The sequence below is a fragment of the Nelumbo nucifera genome, chromosome 6 (assembly GCF_055504915.1).
Source record: "Nelumbo nucifera cultivar China Antique chromosome 6, China Antique-T2T, whole genome shotgun sequence".
Taxonomy (NCBI): Eukaryota; Viridiplantae; Streptophyta; class Magnoliopsida; order Proteales; family Nelumbonaceae; genus Nelumbo; species Nelumbo nucifera.
This window is the reverse complement of record NC_142654.1, coordinates 1,258,157-1,275,034: the sequence shown is the minus strand read 5'-3', so window position 1 is coordinate 1,275,034 and position 16,878 is coordinate 1,258,157. Positions and strand designations below refer to the sequence as shown.

Below are 16,878 nucleotides of genomic sequence, written 5' to 3'. Positions count from 1 at the left end.
TGAGATCTATTAAGTGGACTTTAATCTACAAAAAAAAAAAAAAAAAATGTAACTTGTAATTTTTGAAAAAACCAAGATTCATAATGGTAGTCTGTCTCTCTCTCTCTTGTAGTGCTGAATATTGGATTAGGTGGTCCCCAAATCTATAGTTGACGTGTATGTCCTCCATTAATTTAGTCTGTCCTCGTGATGGAACCGTTAAATATGAACTTTTTTTTGTATTGGAGAATTTCAATCTAATGGTTGTAAACTTTGTAATCTATGAGGAAAATCCATTATATTCTCACAAGTTGGGCCCTGTCAAGGTTCATTCGCATGAAAGCAATATGTGATGCCCCATCAGAAAGAAAAGGGAAAATCACATAAACGTCCCCTACTTATATCCATATCCATAACCTTTAAAATTAAAAAATATGAATGATATTTGAATTTTCCGATTCTTTGTGACCAAAATCCCCTTATTTGCTAATTTGTCTCTATTTTATTGTGTGTGTTGGGGGGAGGGGGTAATAAAAAAGACATTTTATTATTCATTATAAAATATATTAAGTAATATGGAAAATTCCATATATGTAATGTGCATTTATTATTTAATAATTAGCTTTTCAAATTTCAAACAACATTTAGGTTGTATAACCTATTGGCATCTCAAATTACCATTTATGGTGATTCTAGTGGTATTAGATAGTGGTGTAACTCGTGCTGGTTCAACCAATCTAAACCGACTTAGCCCACATTTATTCATGGGCTGGGCTTCAATTTTCGGTCCTCAGACTGGGTATGGGCTCAAAACCCTATGATTTTTTATTTTTGACTGGCCTAGTTCTAGCCCTTAAGTAGTTTGAATCTGACACAAACCCAACCCTATCTTAGCCAAACCTGAGCCCAGCTCAATTACATACATATACAAAAGTACATAAATACATGCGTGTATGTTTACATACAAAACTGCATAAATGGATGTTTATATTGAAAATATACAAAATTTATATTTAAATATTTAAATTAGTGATACTAAATAGCTTGACGCAACTTTGTTAGTGTATTGGGCCTAATAAGCTTGCTGCAGACCAATTGACCAACCTAAACCCTGCCTTTAGGTTAGACCTAGATTGGGCTTAATCTTGGCCCAGTCTGGGCTTGGGCCAACGTCCAATATTTAGCATTGGGCTTGGGTTGACCTTAAACTTAGCCCAAGTCTAGCCATCGTTGAAATTCAAGGCTAGAAAAAGAACATTGCTAAATTTACTAATTAACTTGTTAAAAATGGCTGTACGTAAGCCCCCTGTATAGCTTAGACCTTTTGTCTTTTTGAGAAGCCTTAGTGCAAATACACAGAGTTGAAATAGTCATTTAGTATTTTAATATGATAAGTCAAAAGTGTGTCATTTAGACTAAAGTATATAGCATTTGAAGTTGGTCAAATATTTTTATTAAATTGACTAGTTTTTTAAAAACAAAACAAAAAAATAGTTTCTTTATAAATGGAATTTATAACTTGGAATTTTCGATAGTTGTGGCAACGCCTCTACTGTATCCACATGAATATTTACATTTTCATTGTGTGAGGTTTTGTTGCCATTTATTTGAAAAATGGTATCAGTTAATCGCTATATAGGTTTTTTGTTTTTCAAAATGCTATTTAGTAAAACGTTTAGTAGATAAACATTTGTCTCAGTTTGTATGAGAGTCAACTACTAGGGAAAGCTTCATTCTAATGTTTCCTTCCGTACCTAGGCATTTATTTACTGTTCAACTTATGTGGTGCCTACTAGAGTCTAATGGAGTTAGCTGTCAAATAACAAAAAATATTTATTAATTACTTTTTCATTTCTTCAAGATAAATTCCATACAAAATGTTTCTTCAATAAACAGTCACAATATCAAATATCACCTTTTTAAATCATATAAATAAATAATGGTTAACAGCAATAGGATTAAAAATAAATAAATTAGTTTTAATATTAATCTATATAATCTTAGTGTGTAGGGGTAGAGCTAGGGGTGGTGGAGAGGAGTAGAGGTGAAAATCGAGTCGTGCCAGGCACACCACAATGGGTTAAGCCGAGCTAGGTTTGGATTTCCGACAAAAAATCTTAGTTCCGGCCATGTTGGTGAGATAGATAAACTAGATTGGATTCTTGATAGCTTACCATGCATGTAACAATATAAATAAAATGTTTGTTGTTCAAAATTCCATATTTTGTGTTCTTTACATTATTATTATTATTATTAGGGTAAATTCCTGAAACCTACCCTGAAATTTCTGGTTGTTACTGAAACCTCCTATGCAAATTGGTAATTGCAATAACCTCCCTTCAACTTTCTAAGATAGTTGTTGCAGCAGACCTCTTCTGTTACTGTTGATATATAAATTTTTGGGCCCAAAAACTGAAATAAATAGGGCCCAATATGAGATTGAATAAAAAAGAGCTATTGGGTCCACTAAGAAAAATAACAAAATTGGGCCCAATGAAGATGTTGAATGGGACCCAATTCATTGGCCCATTAACCCAAGGAAACAATTACAACTTTAATGGGTCATGGGCTTAAGTTTGAAACGTTCGGTGCAATGATCTAAAAAAGGGGGAAAATCCTAAATTTAAATGTCATTCGGTGGATAGATTGGCCAAATCTTGGATTGGGATTACAGAGAATCCCATTTAAAAGGAATTGAGCACATCAAGGAGGCCTGATTGATCAACCAAATTTGAAGATTAAAGATTTACCACCGAATTATGAATTTAGTGGGGCCCATTTGAATGATAATAAATCGAAGTGCATCACAACTAAAAAGGAAAGAAAAGTAAATGATGGTTGGCTATCTTGATCGACCACATGTGGGCTAGCTGATTGCCAAATGGGTTCCAATCACAATGGACCATGATCCAATCAATCTAGTGGGCCCATTGGAATGACAATTGTTACTTGCCATTAAAAAAGAAATCAATGATCGCTGAAGATTGTCTTGCTAAATTACAATAAGTTTTCTTTAGTGAAAGCAATTGGAATGTATGTTGGACGGGCTCTTCAAGTGAGGCCATCCATTACAATGAGACGAACTCTCTCTGATAGGTGACCGGGAGGATGAAGAGAGCTGGTTCGTCTATATAAAAGATAAAAAAAAATAATAATAAGAGAAGAAAGGGAGAAGGTATAAGAATTTGGAAGAAGTCTAGCAATTCCCAAGTTTTGTTTCAACTTTTTTTGTTGCAAGAAAGAACCAAAAATTCAGCTTCTCAACCATTGAAGACTTGAAGCTTTAAAACTGTTGCAGACCCGTGTCACGCAAATCGAAAAATTTGGTCCTTTGAGTTGTTGTAATCAAAGAAAACTCCTATCAAATTACTACAAACAAGAAATCTTCTATCAGATTGTTGTAATCAGGATTTTCATTGAATCATTAAAAGGAACCTCCTACAATTAAAGTCGTCAAACTTTATGGGTAGTTACAAATGCAAGTTCAGTCGTGTCCGTGAAATGAGAATCATAGGGTATTCTTCAAAAAAAAAAAAGATTTGTATTCCACTTTCATTTTCAAAAAAAATTAATTAAATTTTTTTGAACTTGTCTTCATTATTTTTTGTTCTCCAAATTTAGCACGAAATTTGTATCGACAATTACAAATCGATATTATACTATTATTAAGTGTGAATAAGAGTGTGGAACTTTTGTTTGACTAAAATACCCCAAATTTTGAATTTGCTCCCTCTTTAATTGTAGGGCCAAATATGTAATTTGAACAACCACTTTTCCCCTTATTCAAATACCTCTCATTAAGTCTTATATTTAAGGTATCAACTCCCATTAACATTTATGAAATCCTATTCTTGACTAGAATACCCCTTTTTTTGTATTTGGTCCCTCTCTAATTGTAATGCCACAAAATGTAATTTGAATTATTACATTTCTCCTCATTCAATTCTCTCTCATTAAGTCTTATATTTGGGGTCCATTCTTTCATTGAATCCTATATTAATTAATTATATCAAATAAAAACTAAGTATGACAAAGAATAATTATTTTATTAATGATATAAATAAAATACAAATTTAAAACCAACCCACAAATGGAGTTGTTTTCCTATTTTGTTGTGAGTCAACCCTTGTTGTCATGGTTAAATACTAGTGGAAATTAAAAATATGAAAATACAAAAGAATATAAAAATATACAAAAGATATAGAAAACATTTGGGCACTTCTCTAATATCATATATTCATCATTTTAAAGAAAAATAAGTGTGGCAAATACAAATTATTTTTATAAACAGAAATATAAAAAATTACAGAAAAATTTAGAAAACATATTCTTTACTAACATCACTAATTAGGGGTGCAACTTAGGTTGGTCTAACCCAAGTTTTTGCATGTGGTAGGCTTGAGTTTTTGGGCTACAGGCGTGGACCAAAAAACTCAAGCTTGACCTAAAATTGAGTTAGGCTTGGGTTAAGGCCTCAGGTAGCCCGAACCCGAGGCCGAATCCGACCCATGCCCAATCAAACCCAACTTGAGCCTGCCAATGAAAATACACACACCCAAAAACAAACAAACAAACATACATATATGTATATATCCGTATATATATAAAGTATGTAAAGATACTATTGTAAATAAAATTTTTACATATTTTCAATTAATTATACTCTTAATGGGTCATAAAACCTATTAAAAGATGAATACATAAATTATTTCAAACCAACCCACTCAAGCTTGACTAATCCAACCTGACTCAGCCTGAGCTCGAGCCCAAGCCCAACTTGAGTTGCATTGGGTTAAATTTGGATCGAGGGGTTGATAAACTTAAGCTTAACCTCATTTTGGATTAGGTTTAAGTCCAAGATTTGCACCTACCTTCAACTTGACCCAACCGGCCAAGGTGCACTCCTAATCATAGTTCTCTAAAAATAGGGTACTTTAGGCTGAGTGCCAATTTAGTACTCCAAATTTAAAATGCGAGAATATCCAAACTTTCGTTTTGCAACAATCTAGTACCTACCATTAATGGATCGTTGGTTATGTATATCACGTTGCCTCATGTGCATTTAAGACTTTTGAAAATGTCAACATTATCCTTGACACTGTTCATCATCTTCTTTTCCAAGAAAATGCAGTGTTGAAAACGGATGTCCAAGAAAATGCAGCGTTCATGGTTATGATTGCCATGTACCTTAGGTCCTGCTTGTTCAACCTAACCGCACAAGCGGCATGTAGGGCTCGGAGCTCTGAGTGCTCTTGTCCCGTAAATCGAAAACCCTAACGGATCCATCTGCGGAAACCGAAGCGAAAACTCCAATACCTCCCGAGCAGAAGCATAAAAAAAAGAATGTTCAAAGTCCGGCCGAAGTAGGTGAATAGGTGAGCCTTGTCCACTCAGGATTCGGGAATGGCGTTTCACTGTGAGATCCCCCAGCGGCTGTTCTTCTTGCCCACCTTATTGGTTCTGGTTATCTCAAGTCTAAGCAAAAACCTTGCCGGCGATAGTTTTCCTATCAGAGAAGTCAGTGTGCATGACCTCCAGGCGGCCTTCCAGCAGAAGCAGCTAAGTTCGAGAGAACTTGTGGAGTTCTATCTCGGAGACATTCGTAAGCTGAATCCAGTACTTCGTGGAGTAATAGAGGTGAACCCCGATGCACTGGATCAGGCTGACAAGGCCGATTGAGAACAAAAGATGAATGCGCCAGCTGCTGGGTCGTCCCTGTCTGTCCTGCACGGGATTCCGGTTCTTCTCAAGGACAACATTGCCACCAAGGGTAGGTTGAATACAACAGCCGGATCGTTAGCGTTGGAAGGATTGATCGTCCCCGGTGACGCCGATGTGGTGAAGAAGCTGAGAAAAGCAGGAGCTATCATCTTGGGAAAGGCCAGCCTTACCGAGTGGTCACATTTCCGTTCTCTAAATCAACCCAGTGGATGGAAGAGGGAGGAGAGCGGGTGATATTTTCTGGTGTTCTTCGTCTTCGTCTTCTGATGTTCTTCATTGATATACAATGTTTTCAGTTTTCTCTTCTCTTCCTCTTCTTTTGATATTTTTCTGATGTTCTTCGTTGACCTGTTTCTGGTTTATTTGACTTTTTCTGGTATTCTTCGTTTTCTCCGGCAACGGCACTGGATTCTTCGACTTTAACTTTTCCGGCGTGTATTCGAACATCGATTTCAACTTTTACGGGGGTGCATTCACTTGACATCACCGGCGTGAAGGAGCTGGTTTTCGAAATCTAAAAAATGTGAACAGTTCCCACTTGGTCGAAATAGTTGATAGGTTAATTTTGTAATTTCGAATTCATGCGTTAGTCAAAATAGCTTAGGTGTATTTAGGTCTTTTGTTTTTTAACTGACGCTGAATTAACGCCGGCATTAAATCGTTGTAAAATAAAATTTCAGATATTAAATTATCGCGTTTTAAAATTTGAATATTAAATTGACAATCGATGTAAAGTACAAGATACTTATCGAGAATTTTCCCTTGTTTATTTTGCTTTTCACGAAAAGAGTGAATTTTATCAGAAAAGCCCAAAAGCAAATGCAAAAATATGAATTTTAATTTTTATATAAAAATATAATTTATTATCACTAAAAGTTCTATACGATTACGATGGATTACTGATGAAAAACTGAAAAGGGAAAACTGACGGGACTACATCAGGATCAGGTGGAATAGTATTCCAACTCTAACTCTACACTCTTACACCCAGTATTGTCATTTGTCAACCGACAATAGAGCGAGCCCACCCACCTAAGCCCTAGCCCCTACTACGTCAAGAAGATCAAACGGTTGATCTCTCTTGTTCAAATAATTTTAATTTTGCATGTTTCTTTAGCAAACATTGCCGAAAATAACTTTCTGCTTTGACTTGACTGTAGGCCGTGCACTCGCTGTGAGACCGTAAAACTCTCTAATAAGCCCCTGTGATTTCTTCAGAGAATCAAACAAACGGGAACCTTCGTCCAAGAATTCAAAATATTAATTTTATTCATCATTTCTATCTCATCGACATCCATGCCTGAGCGTTCTTTTCCTCCCCAGTCCCCACTTCCTCCCTGAATAATTCTTCTTTTCTTATTGCATTCTGGGAGCTGGTTCTCAAAAGGGGCTTCTCTCGACCGAGTTAGTAATACCTACAGTCAATGATTTTTCTTTGTTCCGAAGATACACTCTTTAACTGCCACATTTCCAAACTTTTATATCAAAGAATATGATTCAAATGGTGAAACCAACTGAAGAAACAAAAGATTCTTCAAGCCCAAATTTGGTAAACCCTTCAAAGCTCCCAACCATGGATATCAGGAGCCCCAAATACTTGCAACCTTCATCTTTGTTTCCTTGTAATAAGGTTAAAGTCCCGTCTTTAATCTACATTTCTTTCTTCTTCTATTGTAATTATCTGCAAAAGGTTTCTGTTAGTGCTGTCCATCTCTCTCTTATTTCCTTTCTTTTGGGTGTTTGTGTTTTAATTAGGAACCACCATTGGAGGGGAATTCGAGGTCATATTACAAGAACAAAAGAAACCCATTTGCAGATACCTTCCCTGACCCACTTTGCAAGCTTAATCTCAAGGAGACATCTGAGTTTGTCAAGGCCTTTCCAATGGCTAACAATGATACTGAAGGCAGAGGCTTTTCGGCTCAGAGTAGGAGAGAAGGAATAAGTTCAGTTGCACAGAGGAGACCAGATGCCCCTCCAACTCCTGGTAGGCCAGTTTTCAGCTTCGCCGTTGGAAATCTCTCCAGAAAGAGCTTCCCTTCCAAGTGGGATGATGCAGAGAAATGGCTAATCAGTAGTTCCTGCCATGATTCCCCTGCCCATGCGATGAAACCTTCCGAAAACTCAAATATATCAAAACAAAATGAGATTTTTCATCAAAATGAGGTCTTCGCAGAAAAATGCAGAGTCACCGAGGAGAAAGTCTCAAGAATGGCATCAAGCTTTCATGGTTCCGTGTCTTTGGACCACCCTAACCTAACTCTCAGTGAGGTCTCAACGGAACTACTTTTAAAAGGTGAAATCTTGCTTTGTCTTTACTTTTCGTCTTCCCCTTTTTTTTAAGCATCCTTCCTGCTCCTAGCTGCAGGAAGGCTAAAGATTTTTCTCTTTTGCATCAATCTTTTGATATTGTTCTTTCTTATGAAAAATACCCAGTTCAGAGTTCAGACAATATACTACCTTGTTTGCGAGATCATTTTGGGAAAAATCAACCGTTTCTTGGTACCCATTTGTGGTTTCTATATGGGGTTCCTCTTGTGCTTAATAAAATTTTTTGAACATAAATAATGTGGTCTTTATACAGTGTCATCTACAACAATTTTGAAACTACCAAACGTTGGTAGTCAAGAACTAGAGAGTATAAATCCACAGGGACGGTAGCCCTTTATTAACTCCCATATTTTTTTGGCTCTTTGATATTGGTTTATTGAATGCCCATATGGATTTCTTCTTCCAGATAAGTTTACAGACAGTGTGGGTGTGGATCCAAGTTTTCCGAATTTTAGGTGCTGTGAACCAACCAAAGAAGGCTTTTTATTCAGTAATACAGTTTGTGAAACGATGAAAAATGCGGCTACGGAAGTGGTTCCCGAGGTTCAACACAGAGACATTGGGACTGAGATGACTCCTCGTGGAAGTTCCACGACCTCAAGATGCCACACACCCTTCAAGAGTTCCTCTCCTGTGAGGCACAACACTCCAGCTGACAGGTCAGGCCCCTTGGCGTTGGGAGATTCAAGATCCACCACCACTACCATTGATATTTCTGAGCTTCAGGAGTACCATTTTGCAAAACTTGAACTTGGAACGCAGTATGATTCGGTTGTATCAAATTGGAGCTCAAGGGAAGAGGAGGAAGAGGAGATATCAAAGAGTTTGAGACATTTTGAAACGGGCACCGGGTTTAGAAAGAGTGCTGCAGAGTCCAGAGCTTCCGCATGGGAAGAAGAGGAGAGGGCCAAGTGCTGTATCAGGTTTAGTAGGATCCACGTTTGGGAGTTTTTGTGTTGTACATTGCAACAATTTCAAGTTTCCTCCTCTACTTATTACCCTCTTATTTAGGTGTTGTTTTTTGTTGTTGTTGCAGATATCAGAGGGAAGAAGCAAAAATTCAAGCCTGGGTGAATCTTCAGAGTGCAAAAGTCGAGGCTCAATCAAGAAAACTAGAGGTAATTGGGGGAGCCATAATTTCCTTTCCATATTCACTGTTTCCAGCTTTTTTTCACTGCAAACAGCACAGTAATTCTTTGAATTCCTTTTACCATTGAGATATGGACGATAGTGAGAAACAGAAATTTGTTGAACTCGGTTCTTAGAATAGGGGCAATGGCTGAAGTGGCTGCTGAACTGAATTGTTCACTGCTTTTGTCTTCTTTCTTCTTTTTTAATCCACTTCTTTTGTCTTGTAGTGGATAAAATATCCAGGACCAGGAGACATCTCAAATCTAACTTTTTTTGGGGGGTAAACATCTCAAATCTAATATGCCTAGTTAATTAATGACTTGTCACTTGTTCACTAAAAAGACAAATTCAGTTCAGCCACTGGGCGGACCTTCTCTTTGCTGCAGGCTTTTCATTATTTTAACTTTTTTCAGAACCCAACTCAGCCCTCACCTCGCTTTAAAACTCTAGAATTAGAACATCCCACAAAGAAATTTTTTGGGTATTCCATGAAAAAAATCGCTATTTCCGTTTTTCACTTTTACAATTTATCTACTACTCCGTTCTTGTTTTACCCTCAGTCTCAGGAAATCGTACTTTTTCATAAAAAAAAAGCATGTGTGAGTGAGGGTGAAGAACCGAGGGGCCATATACAAGTCTTTATGTTATATTATGCTAAAAAGGCAGTTTGGAGGACCATAGCAAACCCAAGTGCATCACCACGTAACATGGATTTCTTGTCTGGATGATCACATGGTGAATAGCTCTGGTGCTCTATCATGGTCCTGTTTACCAGCTTGTTATTCTCCTCCTGTTGGTATTGGTAGTATTTACCTAATTACCTCAGTGAGTTGGTGCTACTGTTATTGTTAAATACACCATTCCTCACAAAAAGGAAAAAAAAAAAAAAGTAGACTACTATTCCTTTCCTTTTTTGAAGCCACTATGACTATTCCTTTTCTCATATCCATGTTTCCTTCACCAGTTTCTTGCATCTTCTCAAATGTTCAAAGAATTTCCAATAGCAAGGGGCTCACTACGTAGCAAATACAGCTCACTTGGTTTCTGTAACCTCCAGTGGGGAGTTAGCTATCAGTTTCATATTGCTTTGTGCTGTGGTGGCTTCCTTTTGCATTTTGTATTTTGTTCCTCTCTGGTTGGTTCTTAATGAAACTTTTCCTTATAAAATAAGCTTCCTTCACCGGTTACAGCAACGCTGCCTGGGGACTGGGGCTGCATGACCTTGTAGCCTGCGTCTTGCTAATGCTATGGGAATTAATTGGGTCAAATATCACCTTGAAGCAATAGGACAGCCTTCCACGCATTTTCTCTCTATAAAGCTTAAAATAATGCATAAATTAGATAATTAAATCCCATTTAGTCAGTCAACAATCATCATATTGGTTTTTAGGTGTCGGCCACTCTTGCCTATCGTTGGTGTTCCCCCTGATCCTGAGCATCAAACACAGGAAAGTTTTTTTTTTTTTTTTTTTCCTTTTTCAGTGGACTCTAAAGTCTAAACTGCACCTGCACCTGGGGTTCCTTTTCTTTCTTTTTTTTTTTTTTTGGGTGGATAACTGCACCTTGGGTTCCCGTGACCCAGACCAGAGACAGAGTCTACAGTCCATTGTTGATGTTGATTAAACAGCAAAGCTTTTCTCAGGTTCTTTGCTTGCTAATGCCTCCTCGAGCCCCGCAAGGCCGTAGCTCTGTAAAAGATTCTTAATTTTTTTGCCATTTCTTTATTGCTTGTTCCTATATCCTTGTATTAACAATTTTTGTGTGATGGCCGGCGATAGCAGGCTACCAGCCTGTGTTCTTGAAGTTGTAAATTGGCCGTGAACAGATGCAGGTCATGAGATCAAAGCCCTCCATGTGAAGGTCTAATAAAGAATCCCTCAGAATTAGCGTTGATGAAACTTCCACGCATAAAAAATTAGCATTAGCTAGACCTAGGAGTAGTGAATTTCTTTCACTAGAATAGTTGACAACTAGCTTTGAAATGGTTGAATAAGATAAAGGGAAACTATAAAGCCATAACCTGTTTCTGTTAATGCCACGGGGAAACCTTTGTCCCACATGCTTTTCTTCCTCTAAAGAAATTGTTTTTTTATGTTGAAAAGAGGAGAAAATCATGATGTACGACAAAAAGTTTTTTTATTCTTTGGGAGGGTGCCGTGGTGGGGAGTAGGGAGAAGGTGAGTTGGGTTGGTTTAATAGGTTTTAAAAGTTTGAAAGGAGTTTGATTGTAGAGATTAGTTGAAATTCATAATGTAGAAAATCCAACTTGCTCCAGAAACTTATGGTTGCAAGAACTGGGTCTATTATTTTTCCAATCGTGGGTGTTTGTCTTTGCGATATATAATGTGATACAACCTCACCTTATCACCGTGTGTCTTTTGATGTTGAAGTTGTGTTTTGATAGGTGAAAATACAGAAGATGAGGTCAAATCTAGAAGAGAAGCTAATGAAGAGGATGGCAGTTGTGCATAGAAAAGCTGAGGAATGGAGAGCAGCAGCCCAACTGCAACACTCACAGCAAAACCAGAGAGTTACTGAACAAGCACAGAAAATGAAGAACCAGGAAAACAGTTCATATTTCTCAGATCGTACCTCCTGTGGTTGTTTTCCTTGCAATAATCACCAGCTCTAAACGAGAGAGAGAGAGAGTCAATTTCTGCAATCTTTTGCACAAGTCATGTAACAAACAGGTAAGAAAGAAAGTGAAGCACTTAATGAGAAGAAAATAAAACAAAGAAAGAAAAGGACTGACCATTCAGAAGTTGTATTTAGAAATCCAAGAAGAAAGTGAACAACCTAACAGTGCAATGTGGTGGGCCTTGTGGGGGGTATTTATGATACTATCATATTAATCACACAAGAATTAAGACAACTGGTTCAATTCCTGCACCTGGATTAGAGTGCTTTTTGACTGAGACTGAGATGAGAGTGCTTATTTGACTGAACAGGTGAGTGGGATCACTGGAGGTGCGCGAGTTGAGCTGTTGAGAGGTTCAGACTTGTCAGCAGGTCATCCCTCATCCACATCCATGATCCATCTAGGGACCGCCAAATATTTCAGAGCATCAATTCAAGCCTTGAATAAGTTGCATCAATTTATATATATATAATCTCGGAAAATCAAAATTGCGGTTTAGCTTGAAGAGGCCTGTGGATGGTGGACCTATTCCCGAATTCTGATTCCTGAGTTTCAAGTTGAGTTCAATTACGACCCGCATCCGCATGGCGGTCCGAGAGCTAAGCTGCGTAACTGTGTTACAGGGAGGGACGCTGTCTCAGTTCCTCTTTGGACCTTGGTGTACAGCAAGCACCGTTATTTATTGCCTTCGGATCTTCTGTCTACGAGAATTTTGTCCACGCAGTCACACATGGAGAATATCTCATCCTCTGCTTAGTATTAAATAAGGGGGAGATGTATTTGTGGATAGACGTGAGCAGGAGATCCGAACTGTATATACAAGTGTACACGCACAAATTACGCGCCAATCCGATTCCGATGGACTCAACCCTAATTTCAGATCCCGGTTTCCTCAAAGTCAAAGCAGAATAAATGCGCAAACACACTGTACACGGGACACGGCATTCAGCCCCCCGTCGGAAGTACCGAGCAAGGTTGAGCTGAATTCTTCGGCTATTTAACGGACTGTGGAATTAATGATATGGTTCAACGCCAGTGATAAATTCATGAGATTTGCATGTTTTACGAATTCAGATTAACTGAAACCTTTGGGATATAGAACCAAACCAATGACGAGGTTTAGCACCAGTAATAAATTTATGGGCTCTCAGTGAGAGCCTATGTATTTTATTAATGATGTGAAACCTTATGATCAGGAGTTATTGCATTGAAAATGCACCTTATACTAGTCATTAGTCATGCATGGTGATTAAATATGTGTTGTGTAATTTCAAGTTTATCCTTAATGTCACTATATTTGTATTCCAAATGCATATAAAAAATATAGTGATGAAGAGAGAGAGAGAGAGATTGACTTTATACCATGATTTTTAAAAACGATTCAGAGACTAAATTGGTCAGAGGTTTGGTTATCGGGTTGAATGATTCGGTTGTTTGAATCGAATGATCGGCCCATTCTAAAGAAAAATAAAAAAATGGTCAAAACCGTTTGAACGATTAACTATCTGGGTCAGTAATTTGTTAACCAAAATCAATGATTTTAAACAAATTTCCAATTTTGAGAAAAACTAAAACCAGTCACTTGACAAATTTCCGATTTTTTTGGTCCGACCATCCGGTCCAGTCCGGTTTTGAAAATCATGCTTCATACTCATCTTTGAAGATTGAGGAGCACAGGCTGGGGCTAACTGACCAGATATAAATATGGGAGATGGTTAGCCGTGTTAACACTTCTTCCGACAAACACTAGTCAGCTTGCAAGTACACCCTCCACTCCGCGTCCAATATATAATACCTTTTCAACAAACAAATTATCACAGTAAAATATAAGAATATCCAACATATATGTGGTGCTTGTGTTTGGGGTGAGAGAAAGTGGTAGGTAATTGGAAAAATCAAGTGAGAGGTCGACTGTAGTGACTTGTAATAAATTCAGATAAGGCTCTATTTGAGAAAAGTGTAAATACAAAGTTTAGAAATACAGGTATGGACCGTATACAGGTTTTGCAGTCAACACATTTATATTTGCTCTCTTTCCAAACGAAGCCTGAAGCACACGTACGTGTAATAGGATATTATTTATCAGACCAAAAGGAAATGCAAGACTATCCCCGAAAAACCTTCCATAGCCATAGGTAGTTGTTTTTTATTTCATATTTACTCTTTGAGGATGATGTCATGTTATTTGGCAAAATTAATTAAGCAGAAGCTGCTAATGTTATTGATTTGTTGAATTCAAGAAATATCAGACTTCTCAGTAAAATTTCAAAATTCAAGAATGTTGTTAGTAAGAATACCCTTTAAAAAGGTGTTAAAATATTGTAGAGGCAATTAAAAATCTCATTTAGATAAGGATCGCAAATATTTAGGGGTCCCTCTGCAATGGACTAAACACAAAGCTAAAGCCTTAGGGTTCATCTTGGGTAAATTCCAGTGTAAATTAAGCAGGTGGAAAGCATCTTCTTTATCTTTTGGTGGCAGACAAGTTTCGCTTCAGTCTATTCTTCAGCCTATTCCTATCCATTTTATGAGTGTGATGAAATTTCCAAAAAAAAAAAAGAAGATTTCGAGTGATTTGGAAAAGTTCCAAAGATCTTTCTGGTGTTATGAATCTAAAAGTTAAAAAAAAAAAACAAATAAAATGGGTTTTAAATTGTGTACTCCTAAATCTGAGAGGTCATCTTCATCTATTTATATGTTTTTGAGAGTAGTTAATAGAGTGAGACGAAATACAAACTGTTAGAAACTCTTGAGTGTGTAATCCATGTAAATTGCTACATGAAGGTCATCCTTAGTTTTCTCAAGGGTTTTCTAATTTTTTCATTAAAAAATATGTGTGCTCTGTATAGTTTGTTCAATGTTTCTTGTCTCTATTTCATTTTATCTTTGCCCTCATTCTCACTGTCTATTTCACAACTTGGAAATTGATGAGGGCGGATTTGGCCCTCGAATGATATTATAACACATGGTACATCGGAACAATTAGGTGACACCCGGAACCACTTACGTAACAACTTGCCTAAGCCAATTTGATGGTGTCCCACCGGGTGGCTTGGCCCAGGCGCGACCTGGCAACCTGCAAGATGTGCTCACCAATAAATTCGACATGCATATCCTAACACTCCCACGATCCTTGGAAGTTGGCCCACGTGCCGAACAATCCGGAGGGTGGTCAACGTGCATGACAGTTACCTCAGGGAATCTCGGACCACTTAGACGACTTCTCGGAAATCTCGGATGCAGTGCGTGAAGCCCACGCCAAACTATGCCTATATAAAGGCACCAACCCCAATAGCATGGGGGGGGGGGGCAAGTAAGCATATTCTAGCTCTCATACTTTGTGATTTTTAGCTCGTAGTCTATTATAAGAGTACTAACTTAAGCATCAGAGCGACCTTGCCGGGTTAGCCACCCCAGGTCCTCAGACATTGATTCCTTGCAGGTCTCTAAAGAACTACGAAGCTCAACAATCAATCCAGCTCGCCACCAGGCAGCTCAACACTCTAGTCAGCTCGACAACTAATAGGCAGCTCGGCACTCTGGTCAGCTCGTCACCTAACCTGCCTAGCTCGACCCAGTCAGCTCGTCCCCCAACATGCCTAGCTCAGCCCAGTTAACTCGGCACCTAATCTGCCCCCAGCTCGGCCTGGTCAGCTCGGCATCTAGGTCTTCATCCAGCAAAAGTTCACTTTGGCCTCTGAGTCATCGGCTACTTGGAAGTAGACCAAATGACGAGGTACTTAGCACAAAAAATTGATACATCACCAAAAAATTGATCCATCAATTGGTGTCGTCTGTGGGAAACGCTGCAAAAAGCTAAGTTCTCATCCTTCAAAAGGCTAAGTCCTCTTCTTCCAGAAAGCTAAGTTCTCACCTTTTAGAAATTAAAAGCTCTCACTTTCTAGTTTCCATTTTTTTTGAACTCAAAGACTATGCAGGAAGTTGATGGCCAACGGACTAAGCAGCTCTACCAACTTTGTTTCAACTCGGATAAAGCCTCATCAGTCATCTTCATGAGGTACCCTCTACAAAGATGAGCTCTTTGTGGCTTCTGCGGGAGTAGGCGGCCAACAGACTACATGGACGCCCCTGCCGATCGAGCCTTTCGAGGCTCCCGTGCGAGCTGGTGACCTAAAGTCAGTAGTGCTGCCCCCGTAGATTCAACTCCTAGTAGTTTCTTGTAGGAGTGGGTAACCGACATCACTAACGAGGCTGATGCAGTGCAGCCATAGCTTTAAGGTGTCGAGTTGATAAAAGACCTCGGCACCACATAAGACCTAGTCGCCTCTTCGGCATGGGCAAAATCAAAGATCAAGGAGAGTGGACTACAAGTCGCTCCCAAAGCCTAAGGGCTAAAGTGCCGAACTGATAAAAGACCTCGACACCACATAAGTCCCAGTAGCCTCCTCGGTATGGGCACATAAGACCCAGTCGCCTCTTTGGCATGGGCAAAATCAAGGGTAAGGAGAGTGGACTGTGAGTCGCTCCCAGAGCCTAAGGAATTGAATCAACGCTTACGAGCTCATCGAATTAGTCATTTCAGGCCAAAAGGAGCAATCTACTCCCTTCGCCGAGTAACTTTCAGCTCGGGAGTGGGGGGCAAATGATGAGAGCGGATTTGGCCTTCCAGTGATATTGTAACACATGGCACCTCAGAACAACTAGGTGACACCTGGAACCACTTAGGCAACAACTTGCCTTAGCCAAGTTGATGGTGTCCCATCGGGCGGCCTAGCTTAGGCGCGACCTAGCGACCTGCGAGACGTGCTCGCCGACAAATTCGGCATGCATATCCTAACACTCCCACGATCCTTGGAAGTTGGCCCACGTGTTGAACAATCCGGAGGGTGGTCAACGTGCATGGCAGTTACCTCAGAGAATCTTGGACCACTTAGACGACTTCTCGGAGATCTCGAATGCGGTGCGTGAAGCCCACGCCAAACTATGCCTATATAAAGGCACCAACCCCAATGGCATGGGAGGGGGGGGGGGCAAGTAAGCATATTCTAGCTCTCATACTTTGTGATTTTTAGCTCACAGTCTACTATGAGAGTACTGACTTCGGAGCGACCTCACCG

At 38.9% G+C, this 16,878-nt stretch overlaps 1 protein-coding gene across 1 annotated transcript; it reads left to right on the top strand.

Moving 5' to 3' along the window:
- Positions 1 to 6,852: 6,852 nt before the first annotated feature.
- LOC104609258 (Remorin family protein) lies at positions 6,853 to 12,051 on the top strand. The gene is made up of 5 exons (XM_010275515.3): positions 6,853 to 7,330; positions 7,456 to 7,996; positions 8,438 to 8,954; positions 9,068 to 9,149; positions 11,567 to 12,051. Exons 1-5 carry the CDS (start codon positions 7,193 to 7,195, stop codon positions 11,792 to 11,794), a joined length of 1,506 nt encoding a protein of 501 aa, XP_010273817.1. The 5' UTR covers positions 6,853 to 7,192; the 3' UTR covers positions 11,795 to 12,051.
- Positions 12,052 to 16,878: the final 4,827 nt, after the last annotated feature.

What these genes read in the sequence shown, in the direction of transcription:
- LOC104609258 (XM_010275515.3), top strand. Translation starts at nt 7,193, where the DNA reads ATGATTCAAATGGTGAAACCAACTGAAGAAACAAAAGATTCTTCAAGC. An exon ending in AGGGCCAAGTGCTGTATCAG is followed by an intron (nt 8,955 to 9,067) that starts GTTTAGTAGGAT and finishes TTGTTGTTGCAG; the next exon opens with ATATCAGAGGGAAGAAGCAA. An exon ending in CTCAATCAAGAAAACTAGAG is followed by an intron (nt 9,150 to 11,566) that starts GTAATTGGGGGA and finishes GTGTTTTGATAG; the next exon opens with GTGAAAATACAGAAGATGAG.